Here is a 17393-nt window from a genome sequence, read left to right as displayed (position 1 = left end):
GAGGACGGCAGGTTGGTGGTGAGCACTGTATTGCATAGAGGGGAGGACGGCAGGCTGGTGGTGAGCGCTGTATTGCACAGAGGGGAGGACGGCAGGCTGGTGGTGAGCACTGTATTGCACAGAGGGGAGGACGGCAGGTTCGTGGTGAGCACTGTATTGCATAGAGGGGAGGACGGCAGGCTGGTGGTGAGCACTGTATTGCACAGAGGGGAGGACGGCAGGCTGGTGGTGAGCACTGTATTGCACAGAGGGGAGGACGGCAGGCTGGTGGTGAGCGCTGTATTGCACAGAGGGGAGGACGGCAGGTTGGTGGTGAGCGCTGTATTGCACAGAGGGGAGGACGGCAGGTTGGTGGTGAGCGCTGTATTGCACGGAGGGGAGGACGGCAGGCTGGTGGTGAGCACTGTATTGCATAGAGGGGAGGACGGCAGGTTGGTGGTGAGCACTGTATTGCACAGAGGGGAGGACGGCAGGCTGGTGGTGAGCGTTGTATTGCACAGAGGGGAGGACGGCAGGTTGGTGGTGAGCGCTGTATTGCACAGAGGGGAGGACGGCAGGTTGGTGGTGAGCGCTGTATTGCACGGAGGGGAGGACGGCAGGCTGGTGGTGAGCACTGTATTGCACAGAGGGGAGGACGGCAGGTTGGTGGTGAGCACTGTATTGCATAGAGGGGAGGACGGCAGGTTGGTGGTGAGCACTGTATTGCACAGAGGGGAGGACGGCAGGCTGGTGGTGAGCGTTGTATTGCACAGAGGGGAGGACGGCAGGTTGGTGGTGAGCGCTGTATTGCACAGAGGGGAGGACGGCAGGTTGGTGGTGAGCGCTGTATTGCACGGAGGGGAGGACGGCAGGCTGGTGGTGAGCACTGTATTGCACGGAGGGGAGGATGGCAGGCTGGTGGTGAGCACTGTATTACACAGAGGGGAGGACGGCAGGTTGGTGGTGAGCGCTGTATTGCACGGAGGGGAGGATGGCAGGCTGGTGGTGAGCGCTGTATTGCACAGAGGGGAGGACGGCAGGTTGGTGGTGAGCACTGTATTGCACAGAGGGGAGGACGGCAGGTTGGTGGTGAGCGCTGTATTGCACAGAGGGGAGGACGGCAGGTTGGTGGTGAGCATTGTATTGCACAGAGGGGAGGACGGCAGGTTGGTGGTGACCGCTGTATTGCACAGAGGGGAGGACGGCAGGTTGGTGGTGAGCGCTGTATTGCATAGAGGGGAGGACGGTAGCCTGATCAGGAGCATGAAGTGCGTTTTCCAAGCATTGAATAGACTCACTCATTTTATATTTTATTAACTCCTGTGTTTTGCATAACATGTCTGATGGTCCAACGTGGCGATTTTTGAATTACAGTTCTGAGACATTACACTGCCTACTAGGTGCAACAATGACACAAAAAAAGTCTGTCTTTACAACAAAAGCTATTTATCAATGTGTTTTCCATGGACTGGGGATCCAGGTTGTCCTATTCCATTGTGCCCAGTCTGTGGTAAACAACTTATAGATGCGCCGTATAAAAAATAACAACTGGGATTCGGGCGCTCGGGCAGAAAGATCCTTCCTGCATCTCCCTCTTCTTCTCAGCAGCTGCTCTTCTGGATTCCGCAAAATCCTCGGCTGCTTCATGGATCAGCGTCTCTAGCAGTCTGTGTCACAAACTTAAGCTGCTACTCAAATTGGTGTTTGTACCTCTTGCGCGGGGCACCACAATCTCACTTGCCCTGAGAGAGTTCTCCGTAGAGTGCTGCTTTCGGTAACCTGGAGCTGTCCATGCGAGACACAGGACCTGGCCAGCAGAGCTGCCTGAGCAGTGAAGTGGCTTCAATGCTTGGGAGTTCAGCCTTCTCCAGGACCTTGGTGTTGGAGACATGATCCTGCCAGCTGATTCCCATGATGGATTGGAGGCTGATGGAAGCGCTCGAGGAACCGGATTTGCTTGCACTATAGGACCATGCTTTGGAGCCGTATAGTAGTGTTGTGACGATGGTAGCCCCATACACCTAGATTTTTGTGGACAGGAGCAGCTGGTGGTTCTCTACACGTTTCTGGAGGTGCCCGAAGGCACTGTTAGCTCTGGCGAGTCGACTGAAAAAGTCCCTTAATACCAAAGCGCTGTTGTGGAGAGGAAGGTAGCCCAGGTAGGTGAACTGCTCAACCATGATGAGAGAGTGGTCATCAATGGTGATCTGAGGTGTGTTGTAAATGCCATGTGGGGGCTTCTGAGGGAGGATCATTGTTTTCTTCAGACTGACCGTTAACCCAACAGCCCTTGCAGCCTTGGCAGACTGTAATTGCAGCCTATGTGCGTGCGAAGAACACAGTTGTCCGCATATAGTAGCTTGAGAATGGGCTCTTGAAGGTTTTTGTTCCGGCGAGAAGGTGGCCACTCACTAATAGTACGGTAAGTTGATGACATGTCACATGATGCTGAAGAGGTTTTGAGTGATGAACTGAAAACAAAAGCTTCTTTATCCAGGTTGATAATTCAACAGATCTCAACAATGAATGTCATGAAGCATTTGTAAGGTTCGTAAATGATGGTGAAATTCAAGAAAGCACTTTCTGTTGCAAAGAGCTGCCTGAAACAAGCAAAGACCGAGATAGGTTTAACGTTTTGTCCTCAAATCTGGAAACATGAGGCCTGTCTTGGAGGTACTGTACTGCCTGTACTGATGGTGTCAGGGGCCATCACTTCCGGGGCGTCTAGGTACGACTTGTGTAGCAGCAGTACTCTCAAAAGATATGATTAAATATTCCTATCAGTGATTGACTCCATGAGAGGTTTAGTTTCTCTTGTTAAAAAAAGAAAATCCTGACTTTGTCACAACACACTGCTTTCTTCACAGAGGGGTGCTGATGTCAAAAACTCTTGGAGATGAAATGAAAAATGTTCTGGATGATGCTATAAAAACGATTAACTTTATTAAACAAAGACTCGAGAATACTTAAAAAAAAACTGTGTGAAAGCGGGAACAAGGAGCACACTAATCTCCTGCTATGTACAAAAATCTGGTGGTTTAGCAGGGGAAGAGTTCTCAACAGGATGTTTGAGCTTAAAGAGTATTTTCAAGAAAACAGTAGACCAGATTTTGCTGAGTGTTTTGAAGGTGAAGAATGGTTGCTAAAACTACCCTACTTAGCAGTTATTTTTCATCACATGAACCAGTTGAACACGTTTTGACTTCAAGTGACAAAATGGTTGGATTTAAAGGAAACTGAATCTTTGTAAAAATCATGTTGCAAAAGAAAACTTGAACTGTTTCCACTGCTGCTTGTGCTTGAGAGTGAGGAAGGATCAGGAAGTCTCAAGTCCTATTGAAGATCACGTGAACGAATCGCAGAACAAAATTGAAGTGTTTTCCCTCGCTTTCAACACAAGTGAACGACTGGGTGAGGGACTCTTTCTCTGAATCTTCTGCTCAGCCTGAGAACTTGACTTTGAGAGCAGAGGAAGTACTTTGTGAGATGCAGTCTGATCATGCACTCAAGGTGAGATGAAGTGACCTGCCCCTGGATAAGTTCTGGAAGGAAGAGGATCCTGCCATTCTTAGGAAAGCAATGGACATATTGCGGCAGTTTTCAACTTCTTACATGTGTGAGCAAGCTTTTTCTTGTTCAACAAGCATCAAGAGCAAGGTTAGAGATCATCTTATTTCAGTTGAAGATTAAAGTGAAATCCATGAGAATTGAGTATTTGTGCAGCAAAAAATAAGCACAGGTTTCACATGCTAGGCCTCCACCTGAGCTTGATGTCACTTAGTAAGAAAATGTTTTTTCCAAAGTCTTGTATAAAATTGTGTCTTAGGCTATATTTCCATTCATATTGCTTTGGCTTATGGCTTTTAGTACTTTTACTATTCAACATTATCAATAAATTTTTATGTTGTAAATAGCATTAATTAAAATCAATTTACAACTATTTAAATTAAATCTATTGAGCCTACCTTGAGAAAAATTAAATTCCATTTTGGCTTAAGCCAATTATTTAACCGGAGGAATTTATTGTTTGTCTTATGAATTTTTGAAATTTATGAAAGGGAAGATAAGAAGTTAATTTCAAGAAAGTTACTTTAAGCGTAACTACCTATTTTTTCAAGAAAAGTTGGCTAAAAGTTAATTCTCTACTCAAAAGAGCATTGACAATTATTTTTAAATGATTATATCTGCAACTTACTGATCTTGCTAACATACCATCAACTGTAGATTTAATAATTTTTATGCAAGGGTTCTCTGAGACTTGACAATTATTTCAAGGGCTCCTCCAGGGCAAAAAGGCTGAGAAAAGCAGGTCTAGACTCTAGATCAGGGTTCCCAATCTAAGGTGCACAGACTCGTCAGTTAATGGAAGGGGTCCATGGCATAAGAAAGGTTGGGATCCCCTACTCTAAACTCTTAATAATGCTTAAACTCCATCGAATTGCCACAGAGAACTCTGGAGACAAGTCATTTGATATATTTAAAGCAGAGATTGATAGGTTCTTGAATTTTAAGGGTGTCAAAGGTTATGTGGAGAAGGCAGGAGAATGGGATCGAGAGGGAAAATAAATCAGCTATGATCCAATGGTAGAGCAGATTCGATGGGCTAAATGGCCTAATTCTGCTCCTAAGTCTAATGGTCTAAATTACCTCTCAAACATCTATGCTCTGCAGAGCCCAATCCAGCTCCTACAATTTATCCATGCAAATTAAGACCACCGTCCCTAGGGTAATATCTCTGCACTCTTTCTCTGGTCTTTGCAATATCCCTAACTGGAACAGTGTCTGTAGAGGAGTTGAATATAAAAGCCTCCAAATGAACTAGACGAAGTGAGTCAGGCAGCATTTATAGAAGGAAGTGGACAGTCAACATATCAGGTCGAGACCTTCCATCTCCAATGTGTTTCTTGAATATAACCTCTTTAGTACTCACACCTCTGTTGTAACATGCAGGCTTCTGTCAGTCATTTATTACAAAATTATTTGCTTATTCAACCTCTCTTGCAACGCTAGAAGGATATATAGTATAAGAGCATAAGACATAGGAACAGAATTAGGCCATTAGGCCCACTCTGCCATCATGGCTGATTCCTTTCAACCCCATTCTTCCACCTTCTCCCCATAACCTGACACCCTTACTAGCCAAGAACTGATCTACCTCCACTTTAAATATACCCAACTCTCATTTTATTGGCCAAACATCCAACATTTTTATGATTGGAAATTCATGAGGCATTCACCTGGACAATGAAACACAAGTAATTTAGTACATAAACCAAAATAATTTCAATATTCGATAGGTTTCAATGAGATTCCCCCTCATTCTTATAAACTCCAGAGAGTATAGCCCCAGAGCTATCAAATGTTCCTCAAATGTCTCCTCTGAACCCTATCCAATTGCAAGAACATTCTTTCTTAGATATGGGGCCACTACCCATTTTATTTAATGAACTGTGAGCTTTCAAAGCAACAGGGGAGTTAGAAATATGTTAATACTTTTACCAAAAGAACCATTTTCCTTCAGTCCTAAAAGAAACATTAAGATTACTGCTTTAAACCACCTTTCTCGGTTGTACTTAACTGGCAACATATAAAAGCCAAACCCCTGATGTAGTCTTCTTAATCATTGTTTAAGTGAAGATGTCTGCAGGAACAGCCACACTTAACAAACAAGCATAAATCGTTTCAGCACCTTAAACCTAGTTGCATTATCTTAGACAAAATGAGGAAAGAGATATGGTTCCCAAGGGGCAGAGGAGTCAGGAACCAGAGGACAGAGATTTAAAGTGACTGGAGAAAACACCTTTTTGAAGAAGGTGTTATCCTGACCTGGAATTCACCAAGGTTAATTCTCTTAGTCAACAGTTAACACAAAGAAGAGGTAATTTTAAACTGTGAAGCCTCAATTTTCTCCATGTTTATTCATATGTATTAGATTAGACTAGATTATAGAATTATTAGTCACATGTACCTCTTACGGATGAAAGAAAAATGAAGGGTAGTGTGGGAGGGAAAGGGTTAGACTGATCTTTGATGAGGTTAAGGGTTGCAATAATATTGTGGAATGATATCGTGGAATACTGTTCTATGTTCTAATTCAGCAGGTCAGGCAGAATCTATGGATGGGAATAAACAGTCAATGTTTCCAGCCAAGACTCTTCATCAGGATTGGAACAAGCAGTAAATGTTTCCGGCTGAGACCCTTCATTGGGATGCTATTCACCTCTACAGATGCTGCCTGACCTGCTGAGCTCCTCCAGCATTTTGTGGCAGCGGCTAAATATTTCCTGTACCTGCAGAATCTCGTGTTTAGAATATTTGGCCACATCATTTTGTTCAAGTTTATGAACTGGTAAATGTCATGTTTTCCTACAACAGTGAAGCACTTTACAGCATCCTGCGGTCAGTAAAGATGCTATGTAAATAAAGGTACTGAAGCATATCATTCTGTGTATTCTTTGAGCACTCCGAATAATACAGGTACTGTATCTTAGAATACAAATGTGTTATCTAACTTGTTTGTCTTGCTCTCATCTACAATGTTGGATGGTGCTGATTCCTATGCCTTTATGTTACCCTTCTCTATTTGATCAAGCCCAGCACCTATCATTAATTCTTCCCTGGACTGACTGAGAGACTCCTGAAGCAAACCAGGAATTAGGAGGCAATTAGGGACAGACGAGATGTCAAGCAAAGTGCAAGCAGGGTGTAGTAAATGAGAGAGATTTTTCTTTGTTGGAGAAGCTGCTCTTCTTAATGTTTTGTCTGTCTCCAGGGAAATCATGTTTCTGTGAGAACGCTGTGGACTGTTCGTTTCCTGAACAAAGAATTAGGCCTTTACAAGCTCCCACTTCTCAGTATCTCCTTAGTCTCAAGCATTACCCTACATTCACTCAGACCAGTATACTTTTAACCAAATTCTCATAAACCAAAGGACCTAATTGCAAAAAGGTATAAAAGCTTCTCATACTTGTATCAACTTCCATAATTTGGCTCTATCTGTAGTGCTGCACAGATAGTGTTTTGTTCTCACGAAGTCCTCCCTCTTCTCTCAAAGTCAAGTCCTTAGGATGAGCAGAAGATTCAGGGAAAGGGTCCCTCACTCAGTCATACACATGTTGAAAAGGAGGGAAAATATGTTCAGTTTTGTTCTACAGTTCTTCCACGTGGTTTTTAATAAGGCTTGAGACTTTCTGATATCCTTTCTCACTCTCAAGCCCAAGTAACAGTGGAAACATATCAAGATTTCCTTTTGGAGCGTAATTTTTCCAAAGATTCAGTTTCCTTTTAAATCCAAGAATCTTGTCACTTTAAGTCAAAATATTTTCTCCTTGGCCTCGCAGAGATTTATTAAACCAGTTCTTATGATGAAAAATGTCCGTTAAATAGACTAGTTTCTGCAGCCATTCTTCATCTTCAAAGCACTTAGCAAAGTCCGGCCTATCATTTTCTTGAAAGTGCTCCTGTAATTCACCTTTCACCTCAAACACCCCGTTGAGAACTCTTCCCCTGCTAAGCCACCAGATTTCTGTATGGAGCAGGAGATTGGTGTGCTCTTTGTCCAGGTTTTCACAGATTTTTAAACATTCTCTAGTTACCTGGTCTTAAAGTTACTAAATAGCTAGATCCCTGACTGTGACTTTATTTTCAAAAGCTTTAGTCTGTTTGTTTTGAGATTCCAACAGTCGTTTAAAATAATCAGCACCTTTACATGTCGCATGGCTGTGATTTGTAGTTAAATGTCTTTTCAATTTTGCGAGAGCCATAGCTACATTTTGTAAGTTGTAAAACTAGGCACAATCGACAATAGACAATGGAATAGGCCCACTTGGATCACCAGTCCATGTAAAACTCATTGATAAGTAGCTTTCATTGTAAAGATACAGTACCGGCTGATTAGCTCCACCCACTGCTTTCGTCTCCAGGATGCAGGAGAGGCTAGTGGACGACTTCTGGGGCAACAAGTGGGGTTGGGTCTGTGCTGTGGTCCTGAATCTTCAGATTGCGCAGGGTGATCTGTTATTGAAGTGTGTACGCAGCTCTCTGCCTCGGGATCCTGCAGAGATTCCTGAATAGCGACCACTCCCTGAGATGGCATGCGCTGGTGATGCACGTTCTCTGCCGGGAACACTACCTGCAAGAGGGCACACGGCTTCCAGTGGACAGCATCAGCGCTGCCTCACTTTTACTGACAGTTGTTGAGGGTATGGGGTCTCTTCTCCTCCAGACTGGGTGCCGCTGTGCTGGAGGGGATGATGCTCTGACTGGTCTCCATCCTATCACAGTGGGTGTCGAGGGAGCTCGGGGATGTGCCAGAAGTGCTTGTTGGTCCAGGCCTTCGGATAGCACACCGGAGAGGGTGCCCTTCCATGATGCTCCAAAGCATTTCTTGTACAGGCTGCTCTTGCACACCTTTCATTTTCTTGCCAGACTCGTCTTGGTGGTCTGTTTTACCATCTGGCAGTGGAGGAGGTCCCTGATGGAAATCTCTTTATGCAGGGGTCTTCCCCTGTACAATGGGGACTTGGGGTGGAAGGTCTTGCATTGGGCAGTACTGTGCAACAGGTCTTTAAGCAGGTTCACTGACATCCAACCACCTCTCTATTCTGTGGCCTGGAGTCTATGTACCATGCTTATACGGAGTGTGAGAGGTTGCATTTCAGCCCCGCTCTCCTTCTAAATGGGTACCCAGTACTGAAGGGGGCAGGTCACAAGGAGGTCTACGGGTGGGCTTGCTCCTGGGCTTTTCCAAGATGTCCATTCATGGGTCTAGGCAGTGGAAGTTTGAGGCCATGGATACGTTGGTGCCCAGCTGTCCTTGGAGAGGGAGCATACAGTCACAATGGGGGATTGCCAGGAGAGGTGGCCCCCCCCCCCCAGAGGATCAAACGTTTTATAGATAGTAATCAGATTTTAGTTTGAAATTATTCACTGTCTTGTAAATAATTAATGTTTGTACTCTGTGTATTTGTTGTGTAAATAAACTTTTATAGTTTTGTGAAAAAAAGAGACTTCTTTTGTATCCATTGTTGCACTTGTGCAGCGAAATGACTCTGAAGATGGTAATTCTTCATCATTAACCTATCAGAATTGTACGTAGGCCTAGAATCCTCCTCTTCAAAAATCGCCACTCTGGACCAATTTTCTACTACACCTGTAGTTTGTTTGCTCTCATAAGTCAGTCAGCGGCTCATCAGAGAAGCTAGGGGAGGTAATTCAGGAGGGAGAGGCTGACGATACAGCCCAAGTAGGGCAAGTCCATTCAATGCTTAGAAAACACACTTCATACCCAACAGCCTACCTTCCTCCCTCCATGTAATACTGCGCTCACTAATAATCAGCCTACTGTCCTCCCCTCTGTATAACGCTGACCAATTATTAGCCTACTGCCCTCCCCTCCATGCAATACAGCGTTTACCAATTATCAACAGCTTCCCCTATCTCACGTTAAAAACTGAGAATGGACTCAACCAAATAAACACCGTCTTACTGCGCACTGCCATACTGGACTGAGAGGCATCCAACAAGATTGCTGATGGGGCTGTCAGTCACTGCCCACCACTGTGAGCACTAGCATCATGCACTGTGTTAAGTTCAAAAAACGATGCTTATTTTTTAAATCACAATCTCACGTGGAACCCCTAGCAACCTCCCATGAAGTGCTACATGGAACCCTGGTAAGAAACAATGGCTTCACTACTACGCCTGGCGGAACCATTTCTACTGACAGGAGAAGAAGTGGGTTACTGGTGCCTTAAAAACAGTCGCTTCGGGCAGATGGGGCTTGTCAGCTGTGATTGGCAGCTCATCTAGGAGAAGGAAAACTCTGATCTCAAACGTCTGCTGCCTTGCGGTTACACCCCCTCATGAAGAAGGCTCCGGGAGTAAAGCCTGGAGCTAAAATCCTTAAGACAGCCCTACGTTGAGTTCAACTCTGACTAGCAACTCTGGCGATGCTGCTGGTGCCAAACTGCATCGGTCTCTACTGTTCCTTTGGATTCATCAGCTGTGTAGAGAGGGCGAGCCTGCTCCATGGGGAATGGCTGCCCTGTCTTCCGTATCACGTAGACGGCTGGGAAACAACATCCATGATCAACCCGACCAGTGAACGCAAGAGATTCTGCAGATGCTCGAAATCTAAAGTAACACATACAATGCTGGAGGAACTCAGTTATTCAGCATCTACGGGGGAGCATAAACAGTCGACATTTTGAGCCGAGACTCTTCAATTAGAACAGATATGTTGCCATAATATTAGCTCGGTAGTGGGTTGATAATTTAGCTATTAATGAAATGGGGGGGAAAAGAGTTAAGGCTCGAATGTTAAAGATACGGAGTATCTTTACAGAGTAGGTCAGACTTCAGTGGCTTCATGTATTCCGATTACATTTGAGTAATGCCAGTGCATGAATATATACTAGTTAGTTAAGGGAAAAAACACAACGTAAGTGTTAACACAATCGAGGTGGTGATTTCATCCAGAGCATGAAATCTTATGCAGATGACTTTGTGCGTGGTAGGTCATTTTCAAACAGTCTTATAGAGTTTTTCCAAGGCAATTACCAGGAAAGTTGATGAAGTGTGTGTAGCAAGGCATTTATTACAATCCCACCCTAGCAAGGCCTTTGACAAAGTCTCATATTGGAGACCAGTTCAGAAGATTCAGTTGTTGGGCATGAAATAGATGGGCCAAAGGGCCTGTTTCTGTGCTGTAGTGATCAATGACTGAGAAATCTGGTTCAGGCCAAGTACCAATGGTCACACAGTTTTGCATTCCATTTTATACATCCAAAACTACGCGACTACGCGAGAATATCTAGAACACATCCCAGTATCTGTAGGCTATTATTTACTTAAACACAAGAGATTCTGCAAACACTGGAAATTTGCAGATGCTGGAGTATTATTTACTTGTTTTAATGATTACTTTATTTTACTATTTTAACAGTCCAATATATGAAGGGACATAATTTTAAGGTGAATGGAGGAAAGTATAGGGGGGGATGTCAGAGGTTTTATTTACACAGAGAGTGATAAGTGTGTGGAACACACTGGCAGAGGCAGATACATCAGGAACATTTATGAGACTCTTAGATAGGCAAGTGGATGATAGAAAAATGGAGGGTTACGTTAGAGGAAAGGATTAGAGTTAGTAAAATAGTTGGCACAAAATCATGGGCCTGTGCTGTACTGTTCTATGTTCTATTATGAAAATGTACATTAAATGCATCTTATGGGTAAACATTTATAGTAATTTATCCCTGTGGTGTAAAATTCAGGACAGTGCTCATGAGTGCATAAATAAAAGGAACACTTTTCTAAATGCATATTGTACTTCTTGCTGGCTGATAAGTGTATTGGCATTCACACTGGACTTCGAGGCTAGTGGTCCTGGTTTCGAATCCAGCCAGCTCCTTGCCTGCTTTTCATCCATGCTGGGTTGAGTATCAAGCTAGCAACTCAGCCTCAAGGCACAGAAAGGTACGTTCATTCATTGTACTTCAACATTCCAGTCTAGATCAACTATTCATCTCTAACTCTATCTATCCCGCATACCTTGTATCTCTTCTTACACCCAGGAACCGGACAGGCGAAGGGCTTTTCTTCTCCTCCATCCATGGACATGGTGCTCAGAATAACATCTGAACTAATTGCACTTTCTGTGGTCCAAGATTCATCGCTGTCCGATTCTTCATAGTCTACCTCTTCTTCATCATATTCACTACCTGAGAGAGAGGAACAGAGGGGACGACTTATTACAAGAAAAACAAAAAGAACATTCATTTTGTAAATATCTCCTACTAGAAGGTCTATCGCAGGGGTGGCAAACCAATGGCACGTGAGTCTAAGATGGCCTGCGCAAAAATTTTCTTCGTTCATGGAATGCAGTGCCACCCCCACAACTCTTTAAACCCTACTCATAATAAAAAGATACATGATGATTATCCCAGTTAGGAGCGAAACTTATTATTAAGGATTGTTAAGCAGAACTAATGCCATTCCTTGAAACAACCCTGAATAGCACTAGAAAACTCACGTCAGAGCTCGTGTGTACATGAATTGCCAGACCATAAGACACAGGAGCTGAATTAGGCCATTCAGCCCATCAAGAATGCTTTGCCATTTGATTAACTCAATGATTAACTCAATCCTGTCTGTGCTGGTGTACTTGAGACCAATGCCAAGAAAGAAGCATTTGGAAGTAGAAAGCAATGTCATTTCTTTGTTTCTTAAACTAAAGGTTGACTCAGCAAGAAGGCAAGCTGAGAATCATAAAGCAGAAAGAACTCTTCGGTCCACCTTTAATGGTAGAGTAGCAGTTAGCGTGACGATATTACAGTTTGGGACATTCTGGAGTTCAGAGTCTAATTCTGGTTCCATCTCTGAGGACTCTGTATGATCACCATGTGACTGCACGGGTTTCCTCCAGGTGCTCTGGTTTCCTCCGACAGTTCAAAGCCTAGATGAGGTTAATTGGTCATTGCAAATTGTCCTTTGGTTAAGCTAGGGTTTAATAGGTGAGTTGCTGGGCGACACTGCTATTGGGCCGGAAGGGCCTGTTCCGTGCTCTATCTCTAAATAAAGAAGTAACTGCATAGCAACGACCCAAATTTTCAGCTTGCTGATTCTGGATGGGTCATTTTCATTCCACTCCATATGAGTGATTCCCATTCTTCAGGTGCAACGGTATGGAGGTCTGCTTAGAACTGGAGCTTAGTCTATGATCAATTTGATTTGCCAAATACATTTACATTCGGAATTTGCTGTGGTGTGTTGGTCAGGGTGTGACATGCAACAAAAAACATCACTGAACTATTATAAAGAATTATATAAAACAATAAATCATCATATACAAATTATAAAAGCCAATATGGGTAAAGTATTATGTATAGCTAAAGGATAAGGAATAGCATATGCATAAATAAATAAATGCCAGCATGCATTTACAATGTAAACAACATCATAAAAGGTGGTTTAAGGTGTTTACAGTAGTGATGGGGGTAATAGATAATGGGCGGTGCAGACGACTAACCAGAATGGTTCAAATTAATTGCCTGTGGGGAAGGAACTTTTAAGATGGTGTGACGATTTTGTTTTAATAACCCTACACCCCACTGTTTCCATTTTAAGTCTCCCTGCTGCCACTTTCACCAAAACTCTTAACATATGACCAAGATTCCGAGTACGAACAAAAGATTCATAACACAAGGAAAATTAGGTCCTATAATATCAATAGCATAGAATCACAGACTCGTACACACAGAAACAGCTCCTACGGCCCACCACACCCATGCTAAGTCTTTTATCTGTATATGTAAATCCAATTTACCCTTATTAGGACTATAAACTTCTGAGCTTTGACTATATAAGTTTATGTCTAAGTGCCTCTTGTACCAGATTCCACCACCTCCTCTGGCACAACATCCCAGATATCAACACTCCCTGTGTAAAAAAAAAAGTATCCTTCACATCCCCTTTAAAACTCCCTCCTCTCATCTTAAGCCAATGACCTCTTGATTTTGATGAGCTTTTCTTTCACTCTAGGAAAAATAAGCCAAGCCCATCCAATCTCTCCCCATAACTAAAGTCCTCAGATCCAGACAACATTCAGTTGCATCTCCTAGGCACTGTCTACCAGCTAGAGGAGCACTACCTTCCTATAGCATAGCAACCAGAAGTAAACATATGAATGCCTGCAGAGCAGCCCCTGTGGACCAAATGGTCTAATTCTGCTCCCATGTCTTAGGATCTAGATTTGCACATGATACACCACCTGCAACCTAACCATCTCAAAACAATTTTCATTTATGAAATGATGAAATTCCGTGGATAGAATGAAAGAGGTCCATTGAAGAGTGGTGTCAGGATGCACAACAATGCACTACGTAATACCAACCGAGGACTCACACCCACCAGCTCCCCAACCATTACACTCTGTCCCTATCCTACAACTCTCCACACAGGTTCAACCCACTTCCCTAAAAGGCCACTGGGACCTGGAGATTTGTCTGCCTTTAACTGGAATCGATTTATTATTGTCACACGTACCGAGCTACAATGAAAAGCTCGTCTTACATTCTAATACACACAAAATGCTGGAGGAACTCAGCAGGTCATTACTTCTTCAGATTCTGCCATGAGGAAATGACATGTAACAGTTTCTTCCCCCAAGCTATCAGACTCTTCAATACCCAGAGCCTGGACCGACACCTTACTGCCCTATTGTCTTGTTTATTATTTATTGTAATGCCTGCACTGTTTTGTGCACTTTATGCAGTCCTGGGTAGGTCTGTTGTCTAGTGTAGTTTTCTTTTCTGTATTGTTTTATACATAGTTCAGTCTAGTTTTTGTATTGTGTCATGTAACACCATGGTCCTGAAAAACATCGTCTCATTTTTACTATGTACAGTACCAGCAGTTATGGTCAAAATGACAATAAACAGTGACTTGACTTGACTTGAGTTTTCAGAAGGAGCTTAAGGGTTAATTCCACATAGAAAAGTGTGTATAATTGTATCACCAAGTAAGTTAAACTAGCTACTCTGGTGCTAACTTTTGGAACCAAAACATTGTACCTTATACACCATGCCAGATGTTCCCTGTTCTTTCCATCTAGAAGGTCAACTATTATTCAGTAGATAATTATCCCCAGGTGGACTGCTGCAGATATTCTACTTTGTTTTGGTCGCTGTGTCTGTGTCAACAGTGGGCTCCAGTCACTGGGATGATGTCCCTGATAGTGTTCCTGAGGCCACAAGTTTCCAACAACTACTTTCATATGCTTACTCCTTAAACAGCAGATGCCCACAAACTAAAGATAATTGTGCATGGGACTAGGGATGTCATTAATTGAACTCTGTACCAGTCCTCTGGTGGAGACGGAATATAAAAGAACACATGTTAGCTGTTCCTCTGATCAACAATGCTCCCAAGCTCCAAAGGACAAATCAGCATGACTCAGCCTGGGGATGAGAAAAGTTAAACTCTCAGAATACAGATTACTATTGGCAGCTAAATGCAGAAAGGAAAAAATATTTCTATTGCCAACTAATAGCAGAAGGAGACTGTGGACATAAAATTTACCATCCAGTCCCGGGTAGGAACAGAGAAGGGTGAAGATGGACGTGGCAGAACAATTAAAGCAGCCTGGTTCAATTTCCTGCTCATTCACAGCAGTACCGTCATCAATGGAGGCCACTAGACCCGATAAGTCTCTTCCAATATTTAAATTTCAAATCTTCTGTTCTTCATGTAACCACATCTTCACATTTTTCCATTACTCACTCATTCTCTCTTTCCCTCCCTTCCTCTTTACCCCTCTCTTTCTTTCTCTCTTTTCAACCCCCCCCCCCCAAATTGGGCTCCTGAACTAACGTGGATAACTTCACTCATCACAACTCTGAACTGATTCCACAACCTACAGATTCACTTTCAAGGACTCTACAATACTTGTTCTCAGAATTACTTGTTTTTTATTTGCACAATTTGTCTTCATTTCCACACTGGCTGTTTGTAAGTCTTTACTTAAGTCTAGATTTTTCATAAATCCTACGTACTTCTTTATTTTCCTGCAAATGCCCTGCAAGAAAATGTAGCTCAAGGTTGTATATGTACTTTGATAATAAATTTACTTTGACTTATGACTTTGACTCTTTCTCACTCTCTTATCCCTAGGTTTATTGAATTCCATATTCTACAAACCAAGATGCCTCATTCAAGTTAATCCCATCTGCCAGTGTCTGGCCTATAACATTCTAGACCTTTCCAATCCATGTAACTATCCAAAAGTGTTTTAAAGTTGTTCTAAGTGTTTGACAAAATATTTTTTTCTGAGATTTATCAGTGATAATCACCAGCACTAAGCTTGTTTTGACCTCCTAGAATATGGAAACATCATCTCTATTTCTACAAATCAAATTCTTCCATGTCTTAACAATCTTAAACATAAACAATGTAGTTTTCTGTTTTCAAGTACAGCCAAACCCTGAATGTTCCACCTTTTGCTGAAAGGGAAAGTCTCACAGGAGACAGTCCACCCAAAGTGTCGACTATTTATTCCCCTCCATGCTTGCAGCCTGACCTGCTGAGTTCTTCCAGCATATTCATCTCCCCCCTTTTTTTTTAAAGAAAAGCTTCTATGCGAACACTTAGGAAAATAGTTATTGAAAGTTTAAGCAAGGCTGTCACTGAATCAGTTACACATATGCATCGTAGTCTGAATTAACTTTACTTGACAGACAACAGACGAGGCCTTACTCTACACTGTTCTGTACTGATCAGCCAGGAATCATTGCCCCAGACAAATGAAAACTGCACCCAGGACCTATCACCTCCCAGCTTCTCACTTCATCCCGTCCCCACCCACCTACCCACCTTCCTCTTCACCACCTGGTTTCACCTATCACCTCCCAGCTTCTCATTTCATCCCCTGTCCCCACCCACCCACCTTCCTCTTCACCTGGTTTCACCTATTACCTCCCAGCTTCTCAGTTCACCCTATTCCCCGACCCACCCACTTTGTCCCTTCCCTGGCTTCCCCTATCACCTGGTTTGTATTCCATCCCCTCCCTCTAGCTTCTTATTCTGGATTTTTCCCTCTTTGCAGTCCTGAGGGCCTCAGGCCGGAACATCAACTGTTTATTCTTCCCCATAGATACTGCCTGTCCTACTGAGTTTCTCCAGCATTTAGTATGTGTTACCCTGGACCAGACTGGAAACTTGGTCCAAGGAAAGACAGCTGGCAATCTCAGGCTTTGCTAAAAAGTCCGCTTCAACATTATAAATTGGCTCTTTTGCCATTCTCCTTCACAGATAATAAATTAAATCTAATAAAATTAAATCTAATATAAACATTGATAAAAATCATAACCTAGGAAAAACTCCTACCCAAAAGGTTTGTATTACTTTAACACTAAAAATCACTTGTTAGAGTAACAAGCTGCAAACGACCGGTGTACTTTAAAAATAAAATTACCAAAGGGCAAAAGTTTCACTGCTCTGCCTTCTGAATGATAATTATTCATTACCACTGAACTGTGGCATAATGTGGGCATTATGAATGACAGTTAGCTGGACTACTGGGAGATGTGCAAGTCTTCCTCCAGCCGTACGAGACATCTGTCAGCAAAAAAAAAACTTCCTGACAAGCACCAGAGGTGCTCCAAAGCTGGCCAGCAGGCTGCTCAAAGAAGCAATATGCTGCCAAGGAACAACAATGGTACTTTTCAAGGTAATGATACAGTAACTTACAGAGTTGATTACTAACACGACAGGCTGACACAAACACCACTTACACAGCTCCGTCGTCTGGACCTCATTCTTAGCTTATAGGATAGATGTAATTGCACCAGAGAGTGCTGGATAAACAATCAGCATCAATAAACAGTTAATATGGACTTCATTTCTCTTCAGATGCT

General features: G+C 43.0%; 1 protein-coding gene across 1 annotated transcript in view; it reads right to left on the bottom strand.

Annotated features, from left to right (window-relative positions):
- Positions 1–17393, bottom strand: part of jazf1b (JAZF zinc finger 1b) — a 237428-nt gene that overhangs the window by 9161 nt on the left and 210874 nt on the right. Inside the window, exon 4 of the mRNA XM_059945062.1 lies at positions 11533–11702. Within this exon, the coding sequence (XP_059801045.1) occupies positions 11533–11702 (170 nt within the window). The remainder of the gene's footprint in view (positions 1–11532; positions 11703–17393) is intronic.

This window comes from Hypanus sabinus, chromosome 20 (assembly GCF_030144855.1).
Source record: "Hypanus sabinus isolate sHypSab1 chromosome 20, sHypSab1.hap1, whole genome shotgun sequence".
Taxonomy (NCBI): domain Eukaryota; kingdom Metazoa; phylum Chordata; class Chondrichthyes; order Myliobatiformes; family Dasyatidae; genus Hypanus; species Hypanus sabinus.
The sequence above is the reverse complement of the archived record's forward strand: the minus strand, read 5'-3'. Positions and strand labels throughout refer to the sequence as shown.